Source organism: Giraffa tippelskirchi, chromosome 6 (genome assembly GCF_054371585.1).
Source record: "Giraffa tippelskirchi isolate mGirTip1 chromosome 6, T2T-mGirTip1v1.2.pri, whole genome shotgun sequence".
Taxonomy (NCBI): domain Eukaryota; kingdom Metazoa; phylum Chordata; class Mammalia; order Artiodactyla; family Giraffidae; genus Giraffa; species Giraffa tippelskirchi.
The window spans coordinates 103,213,653-103,236,631 of record NC_137280.1 but is presented as its reverse complement, the minus strand read 5'-3'; the positions used below and the strand labels follow the sequence as shown (position 1 = coordinate 103,236,631).

Here is a 22,979-nt window from a genome sequence, read left to right as displayed (position 1 = left end):
GGTTAATTAAGGATGTGCTAACTTGACTGTGGGAATCTTTTCACAATGTATGCATATGTAAATCATCATGTTATACATTTTAAATATATTGCGATTTTGTCAATTATATACCTCAGTAAAGCTGGAGGGGAAAAAAAATTCCTAGCCTACATGAAGTTGCTGGAGAACCCCCTATCTGCTCCTTCTGAGGTTCCAGAGCCAGTGAGAAACAGTAAATGAGACCAAGACAGTGTCCTGGTTCCTCACCCGTGCTCCTTTAACACCTAACACCACACGGGCCTAACCTCACATACCATCTTATTGCACTTGGATAAAGTGATTTCTATTTAGAGGGGAGGGAAAATAGAAAACAAGTAAAAAGTCCTAATCAAAATCTCCCAGCAACAGGTTCCCTCACCAGCTACCCTTGTGCTGGGTGAACGTGCTATTCTACTTTCAAGGCTCATGCTCGCTCTTCCCAGAGAGCAAGATCCTCCCCCCGCCACTCACCAGCCAGGCCTGCAGGCAGCCCACCCACCTCCATGTCCTTCTACCCTGGTAGACTGCAGGGGTAGGTTAACTGAAGCCAAGGGAAAAACTCAAAGGACAGCCTCTCCCACTTCATCCTGCTGGCTGACCCCAAGCGTCCTGCTACGGTGCTGTCCCTAGACAGAAACCACTGGTTTCATGGTCAGGTGCTGGGCACTAACTGAAGCTGGACAAGACAGTTAGGAAAATAATAGTACCAAGTGGCTGATCTGGGAGGGGAGAGCTGTGGAATGTTAGAAACAGAAAATCAAGACAAATTACACAAACAGAGCAGAAAGCAGAAATGTGCAGAAGCATGTTCTAGAGGCTGTAAGGCCAAACCGCTTCCCCAAAGCCTTCTCTTACCAAGTAGATCTCCTCATGTACTGCTTCCAGGCGTCACTGCCCGACTCCCTGCCACCGCCAGTGTGCTTCTCTCCTCCTAGAAAATTGCACAAATAGCTCATGACTCTGAGCAGCGCCTCCGGGGGGGCTCCCACTCAGTATCATGGAAATGAAGACACAGCGGACCAGAGCTACCTGACCAGTTACCTTACCTGTGGCCACAGTAGCTCCTCTGCAAACAAATAAATAAAAGACAGAGACCAAAACAAACACAAACAAAGGGAACTGCTTTGAAAAATAAAGTTAAAGGCATGAACAGAAAATAGAAATATCAAGCAGCAGAAGGAAACCTTAAAAATAAACCTTACCGTTAGACCAAGGTGTTAAGAGTAGAAACTTCTCGAGAAGGGAAATATAATTTATTTTTCCATTTATGCTTATCTGTATATAATTTTCTAAAATATACATAAACTGATCTTTTAATAAAATGTTTAAATGTTATATTAATATTTTTAAAGAGATTATAAAAAGATAATGATTCCACAAAACAAGAAAAGGTTACATTTAAAAGTATGCCATCAAAGTACACTTAATATCGTTTTTTGTAAGAGCAGAGGAGAAAAAACTTGAGAGAAGGATTAGAAGAAAAGTTTAACAAAATCTCTCAAAAAGACTAATGAGACAGATAAAAGGAAAAAAACACAAAATTAGATAATTCTTCAAGAGATAACATTCAAATAATAGGAGTTCTAGAAATTAAAACAGAAAAAAATCAAAGGGAAAAAAACTCAACCACCACCAAAACAAAACTATCAAAAACTTTCCACAACTAAAGCCTGTGAGTTTCAATGCTAAGGCCAATTACTAGCTCACTGACTAGAATTTTACCACAATCTCCAGAGGCACATTACTGAAGAATTTCAGAACATCAGACATAAATAATAGACCCCAAACTTTTGAAATGAGGGAAAAGATCAGAAATCAAAGTGGATTGGGTTTTTCAACTACAGTAATGGAAACCAGAAGACAAGTATGTTATAAGTTCAAAGTCTGAGAAAAGTTACAATCCGTGCAGAAAATACACGGCAGATCTGTTTCCAATGCCGCCAGCATCTGGAAATGTACAGGCTAACCAGTTCCCCATACCGTCTCCCTGGGCAAACAATGTAGTTTACGTTTAATACCTGCTTTGCTTCTGAGAGTCTGAAATTTGGGGGCATGTTAGGCCTTGCATGCCTGTGTGACCAACTCCCAATAAAAGCTTTGGGTACCAAGTCTCTATGCTTTCTTGGCAGACAATGTTTCACACATGTCCAACATGGTAAAGGAAAAAGGATTCTCTACATACCAAATGCACCTCCAATCTCAGCCCCACTTGTTGGAATGTTGACGTTTACGATGCCACAATCTGATCCTTTTGGTCTGCGTATATAAAAAGGGAGGCACAGTGAAAGCAAAATATAGGGATGTTTAAAATATATATATATATATATATGTATATATATACACACAAAAATGAATAAATAAGCCGAACAAAACTTCCAAGAATGTCAATGCTGAAAAACAGATTTTCACCTATAATGGCTTCATTTTCTTTTTTGTAAAGTCCATTCAACACAAATCAGACTTACATACATTTTCAAAATAGACAAAGTTATACCCAAGCCAGCGAAAGATTCTGCCCATATCCTTGGTAAAGATGCTACTTGAAAGTCCCTGTTTGACTTCATTATTCCATGCAAAGACCTCATCTTCATTCTAAAAGGATAGACATTGGAAGCTGTTAGATGATACAGTGTTAGGTCCAATCACTAATGGTAAACTCATTCCATAAAATTTACCAGTATAATCGTAGGGGAACTAAGGAGTCAACATCTTCCTAATACAGTGCTTTGTGGGATCTTCCCCTCAAATGAACTTTGAGAAAAACATATAAGGAGACTTGTTTGGCTGTCCAGTGGCTAAGACTCAGTGCTCCCAACACTGGGGATCTGGGTTCCATCCCTCATCAGGGAAGCAGATCCCATATGCTGCAACTAACAGTTTCCATATGAAGACCCAGCACAGCCAAATAAATAAATAAATATAAAACACACACACACAAGTACATTCTTCCATTCAAGCCACTACATATAAGATCTATTATTTACTAAGCTCTTACTACATGCAACACAAACACACTGACCTAGGCATTGAACATAACATTTATATATTTAATTTTCAGCCAATGACACAGGCTCAGTGTTATCCCAAATTTACAGACTAGGCAAGAGGGGCTAAATGATACGCTTGGGAACTCAAACACGTAGACACACGACAAAACATGAAATTACAATTTATGGTCACATTATGTGGAACAATAATAGACAATTTAAAGCAAGATTTTAATTCATGCAATCACATAATTGCAACAAGGTATGTCTCATTACCCTTTAACTGTTAATCATAGTAGCCAAGCCTCGATTCAATCTCTAAGCTTCTGCTGGCAGAGTAGGGCCTGTTGCACGTGAGGAAGGAGACCCTCTAGATACCTACGTCTGCTGAAACCTCTGTCCTCTGATACAGGTTGTAACTGTATGTTTGTATCTTCTCATTTTGTCCATTGATATTGAGCACTCAGACTATCAAACTACCTGGGCCCTTTTGTGCACGAGATGATTGCACAGCATACACAGCTCAGAATCAGGTGATACAGACAATGTGTGCCACATTCTCCATCAATTTTAACATTGGCCCTTGGCTTGTCTCAATTCTCCTGGCATCTAGCTTAACATGCTTTATTGTTTAAAGTGTTCGGATCATCATATTTTGTCCTTAACTTTCAAATCTCTACTAATCAGTCATTTTATAAAATCTCCCCAAAGGCTAACTGAGTGAAATTTAATATGCCTTTATTTTCTCCTGGTCTTCTCATTTGTTTCAATATTAAACTAGACAAAAGAGAGAAGGAATCCACATTTTACCTTGAATTTAAAGGCATAAAGAATCGGGGCAAAAGTCTCTGTGTGTACAATGGATGCATCATGGTCAAGACCTGTCACAATTGTCGGTTCTACATAATTTCCAGGGCGATCCATAACCTGCAGTAGAGAAAGGAAATAAAACCAAGAACATTTGCTTTTGGTTCTTTGGTTCAGAGGATACCATCTTTGCCTATACTTTAAGGTGTTTTTTTTTTTTTTTTTTGATACGGACCATTTTTAAAGTTTTTATTAAATTTTTCACATTATTGCTTCTATGTTTCGGTTTTTTGGTGGGGTATGTGGGATCTCAGCTCCCCAACCAGGGATCGAACCCACACCCCCTGCATTGGAAGGCAAAGTCTTAACCACTGGACTTCCAGGGAAGTCCCGTGCCTATACTTTTGGGAAAAAAATAAGTATCATTTATAAGTGAATTATTTCTCCAAAATAACTTCCCATCATGAATGAAAATTTCTCTGCCACCTATTGGTTCTAACTTAGTTGGTCAGAAAAAGAAAAGAAAAAAAGGTCAAGGACAGAGAGCTGGGCTATGCATCATGACCAAGTTACAGTGAAAAATGTGGCTACAGGTGGCTATTTTTAACCCCACATAATTTTTAAAGAGGTAATCTATATGCATCCTGTTACAATGTACCCCACCCCCCACTGCCTCCCCAATTCTTACATTGAAGCCTTAAACCTCACCTTTTCCACTATGACAAATTTGAAGACAGGACCTTCAAGGAGGCAAAGTTAAATGAGGTCATGTGGGTGAGGCCCTTATCAGATAGAACTAATTCCTCCTAAGAAGAGACACCAAGGACCTCCTCTCTCCAGGCAGACCATGTGAAGACACTGAGAGAAGGTGGCCACCTGCAAGCCAGAGGCCTCATCAGGAAGAACCAAACTTGCCAGCATCTCAACTGTGGACTCAGCCTCCAGAACTGTGAGGCAATAAACGCGTTGCTTAAGCCACCCAGTCTGTGATGCTTTGTTATGGCAGCCCTAGCAAACTAACGCACAGTAACACATAAACCTAAAGCTCCAAAAGTGCATGCTGTAGACACCCTCCTAACTAAGCTCCACGTAACCAAATTACTAGTTCATCTCCACGTAACGTGTATAAAATATTCTGATGCCAGCAGCAAGCTGCTTGGCCAGTGGTCAGTTCTCCAGTCTGCCTGTACAATTCTGCTCTCACCTTTTGAGCTGTATGTTTACCAAGAGTCATCTGTATTACTCCCAGTTTCGTATGCAGCAGCTATATTTGTTACTGTAATCCTATATTGCCTTATGTAACTTAAGTAAATATTACCCAAGGGGGTAAAAAAGTTACTTCTAAAAAGATTAAGTTATATGCTTAAAAAGAAAACACTCAAGGTAAATAAGTAACAAAAATACAAATATGCATACACATCTCTATCAGGTGAAATGTAGGTATGTCAATGTTAAAAGGATTCTGCTCTCAGAGAGCTTTGCCAGACTCAGTTCACTGTGATTTTTAAAGAACTGAAAATACACTGTAGATAATAAATGATATTTATAGCTTATTCAAGGATGAAGACAAATTTCTATCATACATGAAGAAAATGCATTGGATCTACATCTCAAGAATCAAACAAATAGAGTGTGAAATGAAATTCATATTTTACAGCAAGACAAGAAAAATTTAACCATCAAAAGCTTTCTCTGCCCTATGGCCTCCTTTCTCCCCTCTCCTGTGCATTGTGTATCTGTATTATGCGTCAACCAAACCTCCCCATAAGCAGAAATACCTGCTCAACCATAAAGAGTAAACATTCTCCTAGCACCAATAAGACAATTCCTTAAAATATAACACTCCTTCATTATCTTGTAAGGAGTCACGATGACATTTCTCTAGACTGTGTAAACTGTCATTTAATATACAGCCCTCTGTCTAAAATACTTTTATAAACGCCTTGACTCTAACAGGCAGAATGGTTCTCGAAGCTTTCCAAGATGCTGTTCCTGGGTTATAATCCTCAACTTGGCTCAAATAAAATTTTCCATTTCTTTCTTAAACCAACTAATTAATTTTCCATTGACAACAGTAATATGTGTTAAATTAAAATGCTTGTAGTGTGTATCTTTTTTTGATTCTCTGCCTTAAATGACTTAAAAATCACTACTGAATGCAGATTTAAACTGCACTGAACATAGTCTTCCCATGTGCCATGAAAAAGAGGTCTTCATCTTCCTTCCATACAAATTGCCAGGCACTCAATTCAAAGATATCCTTGGCTCTGAGTTGTGTCTTTTTGCGTGTTACATTGTCATTCTTTCAAATATGTACTTACTTCACTGTTGCAAAAGGAATGCAGAAAAGAAAACTGGCAGTCAGGGACACTTCATCGATTTACCCAGAGCCTACCTGTACGCAAAAGGAAAAGAAAGTCCTTAGCTCTAGTGGTCATTACCTTGCCACCATAGACAACGGTGCCACCTTCCTTCTTTGCTTCTTCCACTGCTCCAAGAAACATGCTTACTGCCTGTTTGGTGTGGAGTGGCCCATAGAGAACGTTAGCTGGAGAGAAAAAAAAAATGCTCTTCATTTCACCCTAAAAGGCATCATTTTATTATTCTAACAGCTATCCCAATGAGCAGACCAATCCCTTCATACATCACTTCAGTTTAGAGCAGGAGGTTTCAGCAACCTTTCTCTGCAAAGAGACAGACAGTAACTATTTAATGCTTGGTGTGACACATGTGGTCTCTGCCATGACTACTCAACTCCACCAATGCAGTGCAAAAGCAGCCACAGAAGATATGCAAAAAAGCAGGTATGACTGAGTCCTAATATGCTTTCTATAGAGAAACATGGAGGGTCAAATCTAGGCAAAGAGCTATCAATTCATCAGAGCACTGCAGTCAAGATATAGGCTCTGCTTATTCATTACAGGGTGACTATTCTCTCAGAACTTCATAGGCCCAGCAGTCGTGAACAAGTTAAGGGTGCACAGAGGGTTGGGTGGTAGGGTGGAAACAAGATCAGACCATGCAAGACTGTAAGCTTGCTAAAACAGGGCTCCAAAGGCATCGAAGTTTTAGTCCAAAAGCAATGAATGTGTTAAGCAAGAGAGTAAATTATCTAATTACATTTAAAAAATTGCTTTGGTTATGATGGAAGGCAGAAATGGAAGCAGAAAAGTCAGGTAGGTGCCTCTCGCCACCTTGCCTGAGGGAAGATGGTGGTAACTCCAAAGAGGGAAATGGAGAAGGAGAAGCTCATCAAACTCACCCCATCTCAAGATCATTTCCCAAGCTCACCCAGCAGCTCACATGAAACACTCAGATCCTAACTTGGAGCAGACTTGTCACCCTAAATGCCTAATAATAACCTGGTTCATATTCCCTTGGGCCTCTCAGAACAGGGAAAATATATATATAAATATATATATACACACATATACATATACATAAGTAGAAAATCAGAAACTCTTATTAACACCAGCAGTTCAAAAGAAAATCTCTGAAATCAACCATATACTCACAGTCCCAAGGGTTCCCAACACGGATCTGTGCGTAGGCCTTTTTAAGTCTATTGACAACTTCATCGTGGATGCTTTCATGTAAGAACTAAATGAAGAAACATTCAAGGGATTAGGAAATACAAATATACTATTAAATGGTACATATAAATAGTACAAATAAACGCACAAAATTGTTAACAATGTACAATTTTCTTTTTTTCCTGCAGCCTTTTTTTTTTTTGGCCGCCTCATGAAGCTGTGGGATCTTAGTTCCCTGGCCAGGGATTGAACCCATGCCCTCAGCAGTGAAATCTCAGAGTCCTAACCACTAGACTGCCAGGGAATTATCCCAATTTTTCTTAATAGTACTGATTTATACAGGTGACCCTGAAACAACATGGGTTTGAACTGCTCAAGTCCCCCTGTATAAAAATATTTTTCTAGAATAAATGCTACAGGACTACATGGTTCACAGTTGGTTGAAACAGAAGATTTTGAATACAGAGGGCCAATGATAAATCATACAGAGGTGTGTAGTACTGGAGTGGATTTTTCTAAAGACACTACTGTCCCTATAGAAATTGATTTGGGTTATGACCAATAGTATCCTTTAATATTTGACACTTAATGGAAAGCATAGCTATGCGTATTTGCTCCAGGACACAAAGGAAAAACAAAAGTTAACCAAATAAAGAAATGCTTGACATTCACATCATTTCATAGTTTGCCATGTAATTAAGACTATAATATTTTGGAGTATGCCTGTTTCCTTCTAAGCTTTTAATGTAATAAATGCTTAAGGTGAACAAATTTAATAAATTGTAAATACTTTATGAACATTGTAGCTTAGATGTTTTTGAGAACTTCAACTGAATAATGTAAAAACAAAGAAAATATTGATATTCATTCATTGTAAAATATAAGAAAAGTGAAAATGAGAAGTCATGGCAAAAGTAAAGAATTAATTTCCCTATTATCTTATTCTAATTTAGATTATGCTAACCTTATAAAGAATTTGTTCACATTCATTGTGGGTGAGAGGAAAAACTCAAAGCTAATTTCTCCATAATTCAATTTTTTTTTTTTAATGACAGGAGGAAAACTCAACAATAATTACTTTTAAAAAGGCAAATGTAGCCAAATTTTCTGCCTAATTAAAACTTGTTTGGCACAAGTTTACAGTAGCACAAGTCATGAAAATCAAGGTTGTATCCCATAAAAAAACATTTTAAAATCCAGCCCAAAACTAAGTGTGGATATTAAACTTCCCAAGCCCCAAACACTGAAGGGAAACCACTCTCATCATATTCACTTACTATTTATGTGCCCCACACACTACGTGTACAGACTTAGACATTTCTAAAGAGAGAATACACACACATTTACTTTACAGAAAAGTATGTCACATCAAGTCAAATCCAAGATTTGACTTACAGGCCAAAGTTTTTTTAATTTTTAAAGTATTTTACTACTTAGAATGTCTTTATAAAAAAGCCAAAAGTGTCTATCGTTTAGCAAACAGTTTCGAATTTTTCAAATGTTTTGTTGCTGCTGTTCAGGCTCTACGTCGCGTCCGACTCTTTGCGACCCCATAGGGTGTTTAGGTTGTTTTATTGTCTAAGTGACCTGAGACTCTGTCCACATTGTTAGGTGCAGGATTGAAAGCAGGTCTAATCTCCCAAGTCCAACTCCAGTGAGGGCTTGACCACATCCAGCTTGGGGCAGAACCGAGGCAGAGACCCTGGCTGACCAGCAGAAATGTGCCATGAGCACAGAACAGAGCAGGAGCGTCAACCACGTTCAGAAACCGCAGGTTTCTAGTAGCGCTTCTATCACGCTTCCTGAATGGTACAGTGTATTAAAAAATGGCAATGGAAAAGCAGGACCCTCTCACATGCCCGTGCAGACACTCACCAGGCGCCTCGCGGTGGTACACCTCTGGCCGGCTGTCCCCACGGCTGCAAAAAGAGCTGAGGGGACGACTAAGCTGAGGTCTGCATCTTCAAAAGCTTAGAGAAACAAAAGGTACCCGTCAGTGTCGTGAAGCAGGCAGACAAGATACTTGACACTAAATGATGTAAGATGATGCCTTTAGAAAGCGCAGGAAGAGAACCTCAGAACTATTTCTATGAGATGAGCAGGTTCACACTGCAGGGGCAACTTCCCTCCCAGGGGAAATGATAGGAGACTAGAGCGATGAGTTCATCCTCTTCTGACTTGCCTTATCTTTCACCTCTCGGGAGTTTCTGGTGCTGACTAAGCCTTGTCTGCACCCCCATGTGATCGCTTCTCTAAGACACTGTCGTCTTTGTCAGTTTTACTTGCCTCCACCCTCAACCCCACGGCCAATTACAACGGCAGCTTCCCTGGGCCATAGAGAGCCGATTGGGACCCTTCTGATTTATTACCACCATCAAACCAAACTCTCTAACAATATCTACACCCTCACCTGCATCAGTCCCTTCCCTTAAATGCCACTTGTTGCCCCCTGTACAGAAGTTTTTTCAAATCTCTCAAACCCCTCGTGCCCTTTACTCCTGCACCAGGTGACCTCAGCCTGCACTTCGCGGAAAATCTTGAAGTGATCACACACCAAGCCCTTTCCTGCTTCCTCTGCAACTCTGAAGAGATCAACGCAAAATCACTTCCAGATTCCTCTCCCCTTTTGTCTATATTCCTTCCTGCTACTCTTTTGCCCTCTGAACAAAAAACTAGCATTGTCTTTACAAGATTAACCCTTCCAGTGATACATTGTATTACTTGTAACTCCTTCCTTTCCACCCCCTCCATAAACTTAGTCCCAATTGCCTTTTACATCCTCAATTTTCCCCTGTCCAGTCTAATAGCATTCTCAGACTAATGTGATGGTTAAGAAGGCAGTCTGTACAGCCAAACAGACGAAGGTTCTTATCCATCCCCATCCCTTTTTTCGTTGTATTATTTTACCTTTTTAAGCCTCAGCTTCCTCATCCATAAAATGGAATACTATTATCTGGGGTACTAATGGACAATAGGAAGGAGTTTTAGAAAGAGAGCTGTGCCCTGGGGTCTGATTGCCAGGATAGAAATGCTGACTCTGTCACTTCAGGCAGATATCATTTTAGCCTAAGTGTAACCTTCAAATGAGATTAATAAAGGTATCTGCCTCATGGGACTATTGTGGGGATTAAATGACATATGGCATATGAAACAGCTTATCACAGTACTTGTCAAATGCCTAGTGATCAATAAATGCTAACTGTATTTTTTAATCAGCTCTCTTTTACAAGATTAGAAGTGCATCCAGAACAAATCCTTCATCATACACTTTTTTTATTCCTGGTGTTCCCCACAAACACAAAAGCATTAAACACGATAATGATAGCAATGTACAATTAGGAAGTTTTTTTATCATAAAATTCATGATTCTATGAAGTCTCAACCAATTCATATTCATTATATTATCCAGAAGTTATGCTGGTAGACTATTTCCTTTTGTGTCAAACAAGTGAAAAAGAGAAGTAAATAATCTCTAAGACTATAGCTAAATGACAAAATACCTTAAGGAAGTGTTCCTTCCCAATATAAAAGCACTCAATATTCCACCGAAGACAAACTAGTATTTCTGGGAACAGATCATATGCTGCTGCTGCTGCTGCTGCTAAGTCGCTTCAGTCGTGTCCGACTCTGTGCGACCCCATAGACGGCAGCCCATCAGGCTCCGCCGTCCCTGGGTTTCTCCAGGCAAGAATACTGGAGTGGATTGCCATTTCCTTCTCCAGTGCATGAAAGGGAAAAGTGAAAGTGAAGTCGCTCAGTCGTGTCCGACTCTTAGCGACCCCATGGACTGTAGCCTACCAGGCTCCTCCGTCCATGGGATTTTCCAAGCAAGAGTACTGGAGTGGGGTGCCATTGCCTTCTCCGACAGATCATATAAGAGTGACTTATTTATTCTAGAGAAACATGTGGCCAGTTTAAAAAAAAAAAAAATAGGAGAACAAGCAACATGCCACATTAGAAAGCCTCACACGCAGGTTCTAAGCCCCAGGTAACATTTTCCAAACATGAACACGCTGTGTTCTGTCTCAAGGAAAAGTTCCCACGCACGGGAGTTAGATCTCAAACCACAAAGAGCAGATGAGTCCTCACACAAGTTCTACACATTCAGGATGACTACTGAAGATATGTCAACTAGAAAACAAACAAACAAGGCAGCCTTACCTATAATGGCATTGTTTCCTCCAAGTTCTAACAAACTTCTCCCTTTAAAAATATATAAACACAAATTAATGCCTATTTCAGTTTATTGCACATACCTGCAAACCACAGCCTATCCCATTTGTTTTACTTTCAGATTTAAAATATAGCATAAGCATAAACCAGTTGTACCTTAATGAAAAGAAAGAAGAATGAGCATTGCATTCATGTCCAGATGACTGATTTTAATAACTGTATAATGGTTATACGACAGAAAGTCCTTGTTCTTAGGAAATACGTAACCATACTTAGAGGAATACAATGTCTTCAACTTTCTCAAAAGGTTCAAAAACAACATACTCTCACAATATATACGTGTTTTTGTGTGTGTATGTGTGTGTGTGCTACTGAAGAGAAAGTGATTTTAAAAATGGGGCAAGTGACTGGTAAAACTTGTTAAAGAGTATATAGGATTCTTCGTGTTAGTCTTGGAATTTCTCTAAGCTCGAAATTATATCTCCTTAAACTCTAAACAGTTAGTGTAAAATGGTACAGTCACCAAGGAAAATTATATGACAATGTGACAATTTCTCAAGAACTTAAACACAGTACTACAATAAGATCTAACAATTCCACCTCTGGGTACTTAACCATAAGAAGTAAACAGGGACCTGAGTAGTATTTGCAAAAGCATTTTTCACAAGAGCTAAAAGGTAGAATCAACCCAAGTATCTACTGAAAAATGCATAGATAAATAAACAGTGGTATATCCACACAATGGAATATTATTCAGTCTTAAAAAGGAAGTTCTGACACATGCTACAACATGGGTAAACCTTGAAGATACTATGCTATGTGAAATAACTGAGACACAGAAAGATATCTACTGTATGATTCTACTTATAAGAGGAAGTTCTTAAAATAGTCAAGTCTGAGACAGAAAATACAATGCTTGTTTCCAAGGGCTAGGAGAAGGAAGAAATAAGGAGTTGGTTTTTAATGGGTAGAGAGTTGGGAAGACAAAAAATGTTCTGGAAATGGATGATGGTGACAGTTTCACAACAATATAAGTGCAAATGTACTTAATGCAACTGAATTGTATAGTTAAAATATATTTACATATATATATATATAAAAAGTTAAGCTTTGTTATATATACATATGTATATATTACCACAATTAAAAAGTTTAAAAATTATGTGCTCATTGTAAAAAATTATTTGGAAAAAAAAAAGAATCAAATAAGCCAGAGGCATGGCAAAAGTTACCATGAAATCTCTCCTCATAATTTGATACAGTGCCTTCCAATCTCTTTCCTATACATCTATATTCAGTTGAGATCATAATAATCAATTTTGCTTTATTTCCTTAATAAAAACCTACACCTTTTCTCTAAATTATTAAGAGCTTTTTTTTAAACATCACAATATAGCATTCCATCACAATGATATAAGCCAACTTTTATTTAACAACTTCTCTAGTGTTGAATATATTGGTTATTGATTACCTACCTCTCGATTATCTACTTAGGTCAGGGCCAAAGTGTATATCCTGATATACACTGCCAACTTACATTCTAGGAAGATATACAGGAGGCTATGTACACCATTCTCATTTTATACTCCTGAGCACTGAGATTTGAGATTTGTTTGCCTCAACTTAGAGCTGTGTTTACTACTGACCTTTTAAATATATATATTTTTTTTCTTAACTGCACTTCAAAATCAGCTTCTATGTAAGTAACTTTTATTTACTTGTGATATTAGGAGCATATGTGACAACAGGAGAGTATGTTCTCACCTCCACTACTCTGAAACAGTTAAGCATCAAATGGATTTTTATTTTTAAAGGATTTTTTAAAAATTATTTTATTTTTGGCTCTCTTGGGTCTTCCTTGCTGCGCGGGCTTTTCTCTAGGCACAGATAGAGGGGGCTACTCTCTGGTGTGTGGGCTTCTCATTGAGGTGGCTTCTTTTGTCGCAGAGCACGGGGCTCTTGGGCGTGTAGGCTTCAATAGTTGTGGCTTCTGGGCTCAAGAGCACCAGCTCAATAGTTGCGCACAGCTTAGCTGCTTCAAGACATGTAGGATCTTCCTGGATCAGGGATCAAACCCATGTTACCTGCAGTGGCAGGTGGATTCTTTACCACTGAGCCACCAGGGAAGTCTAAGCATCAAGTGGATATTAAATTACACGGGGATGGGACTGTTATTACCAAAGCCACCGAGCGCTACATCATAAATGAGAGAAGAACAGACTCAAGTCTTCTACACCACATTCACTCTAGGTCCTGTACTCTGAATGGTCCTGTTTAAATTGCGAGTTTTCTTTTTTTACTTACTAAACTGGTCTGATACAGATTAATAAATACATTTGATATGATTCTACTACAGTCAGGGAGGGAATGACATCCTTTTCCAAATTATGATATTATATCTGCTGGTAATATTAACCCACTATTAACTATATCTTTTCTTTTACTTGGACAGTCAGTCAAATAATCCATGGAAAAAACCCAGTCTTTAGAGCGCACATCCATCGTTGAGGGTATTAAAATGCTCATTATAAAGCCAACACTTACCAAACCTCTCCTGTACCATAAGGGCCACCTGTTTTCCCACCTGCGTGCTTCCGGTGAAGGACAACAGGTCCACTCGCTCATCCTTGGCCATTGCTGTGCTGCAGGGGAACAGACACGGTCACCCAAGCAGAGAAACCCAGCAATGGTGCCATCTGACAGTGCCTAACCCATTCTGGGAGCTCTCCATAAACAGAAATCACCTCAAGGATATTGTTAAGGAAGATATTCCTTCTTGTACTAATGGGTGACTGGACATTGCAACTGTAGCATTTCCTTGATGAGCATCTCAGTTATTTTGAAGTCTCTTAAAACTGATTCTTTCAAGAATTAAAAGTTTAGGGACTTCCCTGGTGGTCCAGTGGTTAAGGCTCTATGCTCCCAATGCAGGGTGCACGGGTTCAATCCCTGGTCAGGGAACCAAGATCCTGCATGCCTCATGGCTTGACCAAAAACAAACTCTTCGAATAAAATAATTAAAATATATTTTTGAAAAAGAAGTGCAAAGACTGTATGGAAATATCCTAATCATCCCCCATGGAAGCTGACTTAGAAAGTCTGTGCTAGGATTTCCAGTTTCTAAGGAAGGTAGACCAGACACTGTCAATCTGAACCTCCTTGCTTATGGCTCAGCGCTTCAAAGGGTGTGGTGTGTGCCAACCAAGACAGACACAGATTCAGACCAATGCAGGGCTGGAAATGCTTGATGACACCATACATGTGGGCTTCCCCAGGTCAGTCCAGCACATATGGGCACTGATACTCAAGTGGGTTGCCGCTTAAAGCCCTCTTGCACACACTCCTGTTATCATCTAAGCTATACCAAGGCCAACTTAAAGGACTGCACATCCTAAGTACAAGAACAGAGTGGGTCAAAGGATAGACATGTTTTAAATGTCACGTTTTAAATGACATTTAGATAATACTTAATATATGCACTCTTTATATAGGAGTTGTATTTTCTAAATAAAGTTTCTAAAATGTTCTCACTTATCTAAAATTAAAAAAAAAGTCTTGACTACTCCTTTTTGAGACTGCCCATTAAGTACGATAGATGGGGACAAGATTAAGACTTTCACCATATCAGTAAGGGTTCTAAGATCTGACTCCCAGGAAACGCCACCTAATAAAGAGTCCAGGTCAGTAGAACCAGCTTTTACCATGGTTCAGAGAAAGTATAGTCTGTTCCAGCTGAAAAAGAGGTTGCGGCATTCTGCCAAGTGAAAGAAGCCAAACATAACGTGCTGTATGATTCCATTTGTAAGAAATATCCCAGATAGGCAAATACACAGAGACAGGAGGTAGAAGAGGGGTTGCCAGGGGAAGAGGGAGGGGAAGTGACCGCTATGGGTATCAGGTTCTCTTGAGGGGAGGGTAACAAAAATGTTCTGGAATAAGGTAATGAGGATGGCTGTACAACACTGTGACTATTTTAAAAACCACTGAATTGTACATTTTTAAAGAGAGAACTTTATGGCATGTGAATTACAGGGCAACTTTTAAAAAACAATAAATCAGAAGTTGGGTCTCCAGGGTTCCCTTCTTTGGTCACGGAAGAACCCAGAGAAGAGGCTACGTGTCCTTGGTGGGGAGTGAGACACCAGAGCGCAACTCCACAGCTCTGCTTTGTAGGTGAGCACATTGATAAAGCAAGCGTCAGGGAACCACAGGCTGCCCGCTGGCACAGTAATGTGTCACTTTAGAACACAAACACCCTACAATAGTAGCTCTGGGCAATGGAAAAGACAATTCTCACTCACCCTCCAACAACAGCTACATATTAATGAAGTAAAGCCCAGTGAGATCCGTAACAGTCAAGATTTCAAACCACTCTCACGTCCTCCACTATACTGGGCTTTGAAATTCTAGTAAAGATGATTCTAGTTGATCATCCCAGGTCCTTCAGTAGAAAGACACTCTGGGCCTGCTGACATACCCGATATCTGCTCCACCGCAAGTCAAGGAACAAATTGCACCAGGCAGCTTGTTGTCCTCCAGAACTTTGGCTATTATCCTAGAAAAGAAAAGGCGACTCTAAGGAAGGGACTGATTTAATTTCTTACCATATTTAGAAAAATAATAAATTCCAACCACCTGGCTTTCCTTTTTCAAATTTCTCTCCCATCCCTCAAATATCTAGGCCTAGATTTCTCCTCAGATACTAGAGTAGGTTTTCAAACACTTAAACGCAAAACTTTTTTTTTTTCCCTAAAAGAAACTTCAGAAGAAGACAGGCAAAATACATAAAAGAACTAAAGCATTGGTCAGGAAGTTCAACTGATCACTGTTCTTAAATATTTTCTGCCCAACTATGAAGACATCTGGTTCAAAGTGGTAAAGGGCTTTTTGGGGGCAGGTGGGGGAGTCCTTTCTCACCACAAATCCATTAAAATAATGTTAAAGAAATAAAAAGGGATATATGGAATAAAACCCAGAAAGATGAAGAAAAGGAAGGATAGCTCCCATTAGCCATGAGACGTTTTGCCGCATCTCTTCCAACCAGAGCCAGCTAGAGAAATGGTAAAGGATGAGAAGGGAAAAAAGTTTCCCAAACCAAGAAGGGATGTGGAGGAAACAGCAGAGGGCGCAGGACCTGCCTGCAAAACCCCAAAGAAGTTCAGGACTAGTGTCTACTGGCTTCCCACCAACCTCTTAGTCAGGAAATAGCACCCCACCCACCAGACTAAAGTAAAGTGGACAAGCACAGTCTTTTTTTGTCTGCTGCTTACAACTTAGGCTGTTAGAGTCAAAATGAGAAACACAGTTCAATTTAAATCTGATTTTAAGTTGCAAAATATGGCTCCAATAATTCCAACTTCTCTGAAACAGGGTTCTTTCATTGATTTTGAGCTTCCTGAGAAGAAGGTGCTTCAATGGGGCAAAAATTCTTTTGATCCATCACCCCAAGCTACTGGCTACTTTCACCTGAAATTTCATAAAGATCTAAATCCTATACCCACTTCCATAAAAAAGATACAATTATCATACCCAAGTAAATTCTCCAATTGGCCCCCAAAATGTCCTTTACAGCTGTTTTCTTTCCTCCACCCATCAAGGATCACACACACCCATCAAGGATCACACACACACATCAAGGATCACACACACCCATCAAGGATCACACAGGCTGTCATGTCTGAGACTTAGGATCAGGGTGTATAATTCTCTCCAGGGACTCAGGGTGTATCTACTGTCTGCGCAAGCAGCTGATTACACCTGAAGGGTAGGCATTTTGCTTTGCACCTGTGGGTAAAAGTTAATCAAACCCTCTTTCCCTAATTCATGAGAATCTGACCTTGGGTTAACTCTTCAGTTTTGTTCCTCAGGTTACCTGATAAATGCCAATGTCAACAATGCTATCTAGACAACATGGCTCATGGTAAAAGCAACCCCTGACTGATCACCTTCATCTAAACTGGAATAATGACCTGAGAACTATGACTGGAACCTTATGCTTTTGCTCTTCTCTGAGCGCAGTGGTTTCTGTAACTACATGTCCCTTGTGAGTGGCTGAAAGCCACGCATACAAGAATTGTTACAAGACTTTTTGGTTTCTGTGGGGCACTGAGCTTCTAAGCCAAGGTAACCCCTGTCCAGCTAAGGTCTATTAAACAATAGCAATAAAAGTATCGGCCTGAGTAGAAATTAAGACCATTAACATGCTACATAATTACAGCATATAGCCCCTAAATTGCAAGACTATTTCCTCTCCACTGGATTTGTTTTTATTTTGCAAGTGACAAAAAAAAAAAATGTTTTAAGAGTTGAAGTTCAACATTTGTATCAGTATCTGGCATGTTTCCCACGACTTAAATGACATGGTCCTGAAAAGGATCTGTAAACTACATAATGATATAAAAATGTTATCACAATCACAAAGAACAAGGTTTATCCAGATTCTATGCTAAAATAAATATGACGCTTTCATGTCAGATAAAAAATTCAGTGCCTATCAATCACCCTTTTAAGATTCTCCCAGACCCAGGAAAAAGAAAGCCACACATACTTACTTTGTGACAGCTACACTAATGAGGGAAGTTGTAGGAGCTCCTTTCCTTGAAAGAGTAAAAAATAAAAACAAAAAATCAGCTTAATTTGGTGAAAATCATAAATACCTTTTATTTTTAAGCAGAAGCAACAGTCTTTGTGAGACAAAGTTCTAAATAAATAACAGAGCCTAATAACTGAAAGAGAAATCACTCCAGCTTGGTGCCTCTGGGGCCCAAGGGACTATAAAACTTGCGTAAGTATAAAAATGGCAGATCTGAACCTGCTTGCTGCACTGATCACAGGAACTTTACATTAACCCCCATCTATTGTGGAAACCGAGTAAAACAGAGATCAATCAACATGAACTTTCACTGGAAGACTCAGGGGGCTGAGGAAAACCATACTGCTAGCCTTTGGTAACATGATGCCGAATCGTTAACCCTTCCAACTATGCCTTGTTTATATAGTCTTTGACTACCTTTTATTGAGAACACCACCAAGATCAGTACGTATTAGTGGGGCAAACACAAAATGGGCAAAGACAATTCTCCTGGTTTTCCTGATTTAAGTTCCTCTATTGAACACGAAAGCTAAAAGCAAGCAACTGTTTTGTTATCTATAAATACTGACATTTCCCCAGCTAACTTTTACTATTGCATATTTTATAGCGATGTAACATGTAACACAGCAATGGGAATACTGGCCAAGTGCCTCAGAATCACTTGGGAATTCACTATCAAATTTTTATTGAATTAAAAATAAAAGAATCGTGTTTCTAAAAGAAGGTTGTGACTTATCACAAGTTCTCTTTTCCCTCCTACTTGTTCATTTAATTTCCTGCTTGTGAAATGTAGCGTAATGAAGACTGTATCTGGTGTTCAGTTCAGTTAGTTCAGTCGCTCAGTCGTTGTCTGACTCTGCCACCCCATGGACTGCAGCACGCCAGGGTTCCCTGTCCATCACCAACTGCTCGAGCTTCTCAGGGATTTGGCTCCCAGTTTCTGGCATACCCAGTATCAACAACCTTGGAACTGTCTGAGTGACAGAAGGGCCTTTGTTATGCTACTGAGGTAACTAGTGCCCCTCCCTACAAGATAGCTTCAGGATGGGAGGTGGTGATGAGAAAGATCAATCATGGGGATGGAAGGAGGAAGACTTGAGTTCAATCACATGTACAATGATTTACTCAATCATGCCAATGTCATAAAAACCCCATAAAAATTCTGGACGCCAAAGCTCAGTGGGGCCTCCTGGTTGTGAAAGTGGTATGTCCTGACCTCACAGGGAGAGGGCAGGGATGCTCTGTGTTTGAAACCCTTCTAAACCATGCCCTAAATATATACTTTACAACAAAAGTGCAACCATTAAATACTGCACTTTCTTGAGTTCTGTGGGCCCTTCTAACGAATCACTGAAACCAGTGTATGTGCTGTGCTTAGTCACTCAGTCCTGTCCAACTCTTTGCAACCCCACGGACTGTGGCCTGCCAGGCCCCTATGTCCATGGGGATTCTCCAGGCAAGAACACTGGAGTGGGTTGCCATGCCCTCCTCCAGGGGATCTTCCCAACCCAGGGATCAAACCCAGGTCTCCTGCATTGGAGGCAGATTCTTTACCATCTGAGCCACCACCAGGGAAGCTCTACTGAAACCAGTGGTAACTTCCAAATCTGTAGACAGCCAGCGAAAACTGCAGATGTCCTGAGGACTGGGAACATTTGCAGCTAGCATCTTAAGAAGGAGGAGTCTTACGAAGACTGAGCCCTTAAACAGGTGGAGTCTGACACTGAGTCTAAGTAACTAGTGTCAGAATTGAATTACAGTATACTTGCTTGGGGTAGAAATAACTAGAAGGAACAGGGTATAAGGTTGTGTCAAAAAGTTAAGTCAAAAAATGTAAATTTTATCAATAGTAAAATATGTAAATAACTAAAACCCAGCATTTCACAACTAGCATGTGTGACTTGCTATGTTAACGGAAAGAGTAGTAGAAAACGTTTCCATGCATTTGCAATACTCTCAGTAGTACCTGAAAATGGAGACTTTTACCAACTACTGGATAAGAAAATGAGCCGTTCTTACCAAAGGCATGCATTCCCACAGATCATGGCAATGGCATTGTTCCAGCCATACACGGCCACAGGGAAGTTGAACGCAGTTATGATTCCAACCAAGCCTACAGGATTCCACTGTTCAATGAGAGCATGGCCGGGTCCTGAAGATGGAAAAGGCATGGAACATACTTAAACACATTAATTTAATGCCTGTCGAGGTCACAAGAACAAAGTCTACAATCTTTCATTTTCAGAACAAAGGTGCACCAGATCACATGAGGACTACAGGTGCTTTATAGCAGATCACCTAACACCCCTGGGGGACACTGCTACATTCATCAGCATACAACAAAAGATGTTATTACCAGACTTTCTTATAAACCATGAGGATATCCATTAAGCCTCTACTCCTCAAAGGAACTCTGTGTGGATCAGGGCAGGCCCAACCCATCTGGGAGACAAAGAAACTTCAGAGAGTAAACGAGACATGTCCTCGGTGATGTGATCGCCAAGGGCAGGGCATGACCACAACACAGGAGTCCCGAATCTCAGGGCCATGTTCCTGACGGTGCCCGATGGAGCCCTCAGCTCATCTAAACTCAGGACAAGGTGACTCACGTACAGGGGGAAAAAAGTTTTAATAATTACATAAACGTTGAATGAATTAATTGTACACATCTTTACATACCTATAGGAAAACTGAAAATATAAATTAAAATAGTTGTATCTTATAGACAAACTTAAGGCACCATAATCCTACAAGTTGTTGCTGTTCAGGCGCTCAGTAGTGCCTGACTCTTTGCAATCCAAGGGACTACAGCACTCCAGGCTTCCCTGTCCTTCACTATCTCCCAGAGTTTGCTCCAACTCATGTCCACTGAGTTAGTGATGCCATCCAACCATCTCACCCCACAAGAGCCTTATTTAATCAAAGGCAGCTGAAGCAGTGAAGAACCACAGCGAGGAGTGCGAAGGTTCATGAAACCTGGCTAAAAGCATTAGGAAGGCCGCACCCCCAGCCACCTACACTTCGGGCCACGCTCACCCTGCCACCAGTTGCTCCACCTCATTCCCAGGCCCTCCCTTAGTCCGGGAAGCCTATTCTCCCTAGAGGTGATGTGCTGGTACAGTCTCTTCCTCACAGAGCCTGCCTCCTCCTCTCTGCCCTCCCCTCTGTATCCTTCTCTTCAGGGAGACAGCATAGCTCTGATGACATAACTCCCCCGCTTGCCACACTCTGGCAACCCCATCACTACTGGAACTGCTCTCAGGATAAAGTCCAAACTCCAGGAAAAGTCCCTTCCCAAGGCTCCTTCTCCACCCATCTCTCCCTTCATACTGCGCCCTCCAGCAGGGCTGAAGTAACACAGTTCCCCAAATAAGCCAAGTTCTCCCATCTTAAGCTTTCACACAGGCTTCTTCCCAGTTTAAAACCACCCCTGGGAATACCCTGGCAGTCCAGTGGTTAAGATTTCATGCTTCCACTACAGGGCACAGGTTTGATCCCTAGTTGGGGAACTAAGTTAAGATCCTGCATGCTACGTGGCCAATAAGAAAAAATTAAATTAAAATGCAAGGAATCTACAGCTTTATACATTTCTTGAGGGAAAGGACTACACTTTTTCAACCAAGTATTACCTATTAGATCACTTGGCAGATACTCAACAAGCATTAATTGAATTAATGAAGTCAAAGTTACCCAAGAGGTTCTGCATAAATGAATAATCTATTTTTTTAATGTGTAAACAATTGAAAAGGATTTTAATTGGTGAGTCAGACGTTACAGCAGGTAAAAAGCAAAATTACTTGCTTGCACATATATACCTCCCCAAATTGGCAGTTTACTTTCTTAACTCTGAAAAACCTCTGAAAAGTGTTCAATATAAAATTAACCTTGGCTAATGGGAATCGCTGTTACATATCAAATTATGGACAATAAGTGTACTTTTGAAAAGAATTCCCTCTTTCTACCAGCAGGGAATTTGTCCAATATTCCAAGAGGAAACAGGAAAACGTGATTTTTTTTTTTTAATGTCTTTTCCTGATTATAAATGTAACCTAATTCCTAGTGTGGAAACTTTGGAAAATATATAGAAGAAAGACAATGCCAACCATTAATAGTTCTGCCTTGACAGATAACCACCATCACTACTTCAGGCGATTTCCACCTCTGTGCTTTCAATACAGTTGCATGAATTCACCTGGTTTATTACACTGACACAGCAAACACTACAAACTGTGTAAGCCCTTGTCCCCATCACTGACTACAAGGTTGCAGCACAATTTAACTGCCAAACACTGAAAACACCCTAAATGTATATTACTTGGGAACTGGTCATCCTTACAACAAAACAGCCATTAAAAAAAAAAAAAAAGATGAAGGAAGCACCTTATTGGAACAACACAAAACAATTTCTAAGATACATTAAGTAGGAAAAAAGTATAAAACAGAACACATGGTTTGCTAAGATCTGTCTGCAGGTGAAAAAGCTCCAGAAAGATATACTCGAGAAACCAGAAACATCTGATACGTTCATGGGAATACTATGGAGTATCCCACTGGAAAGAGGAAAATATTTCTTCACCTTTTTATTTCTCTTTAATTTTGTGACATGAAAAATACTACCTTTTCAAAAAAATCAAAATAATCTAAAAATAAGTTAAGTATATATAAAAAAAGAAGACAAAAGAAGTGAAAATAAGTAAGTACAACTTTCCTATAAAGTTTGCGGGTGGGGAAGGCAATCTTTATGATCTCTTGACAATATCTGCTAATAGACTGCCAAAATTATTTGCTCATGATTGGACATTTAGGCCATTTCCATTGTTTCCTGTTGATGGGACAATGCACACCTTAACACTTGAACCTCAGCTGCAT

At 39.9% G+C, this 22,979-nt stretch overlaps 1 protein-coding gene across 2 annotated transcripts in view; it reads right to left on the bottom strand.

The window, feature by feature from the left end:
- The window catches only part of ALDH7A1 (aldehyde dehydrogenase 7 family member A1), a 35,693-nt gene that overhangs the window by 3,048 nt on the left and 9,666 nt on the right, over nucleotides 1-22,979 (bottom strand). The window contains exons 6-17 of one of the 2 annotated variants that reach the window (XM_081499015.1): nucleotides 20,130-20,262; nucleotides 18,070-18,114; nucleotides 15,996-16,073; nucleotides 14,063-14,160; nucleotides 11,507-11,548; nucleotides 9,221-9,315; nucleotides 7,328-7,412; nucleotides 6,254-6,360; nucleotides 3,816-3,932; nucleotides 2,513-2,610; nucleotides 2,201-2,274; nucleotides 874-949 (exon numbers count right to left, since the gene is read on the bottom strand). In XM_081499015.1, the coding sequence (XP_081355141.1) occupies nucleotides 874-949; nucleotides 2,201-2,274; nucleotides 2,513-2,610; nucleotides 3,816-3,932; nucleotides 6,254-6,360; nucleotides 7,328-7,412; nucleotides 9,221-9,315; nucleotides 11,507-11,548; nucleotides 14,063-14,160; nucleotides 15,996-16,073; nucleotides 18,070-18,114; nucleotides 20,130-20,262 (1,048 nt within the window). The remainder of the gene's footprint in view (nucleotides 1-873; nucleotides 950-2,200; nucleotides 2,275-2,512; nucleotides 2,611-3,815; nucleotides 3,933-6,253; nucleotides 6,361-7,327; nucleotides 7,413-9,220; nucleotides 9,316-11,506; nucleotides 11,549-14,062; nucleotides 14,161-15,995; nucleotides 16,074-18,069; nucleotides 18,115-20,129; nucleotides 20,263-22,979) is intronic. The other variant, XM_081499016.1, reaches the window with a different exon arrangement.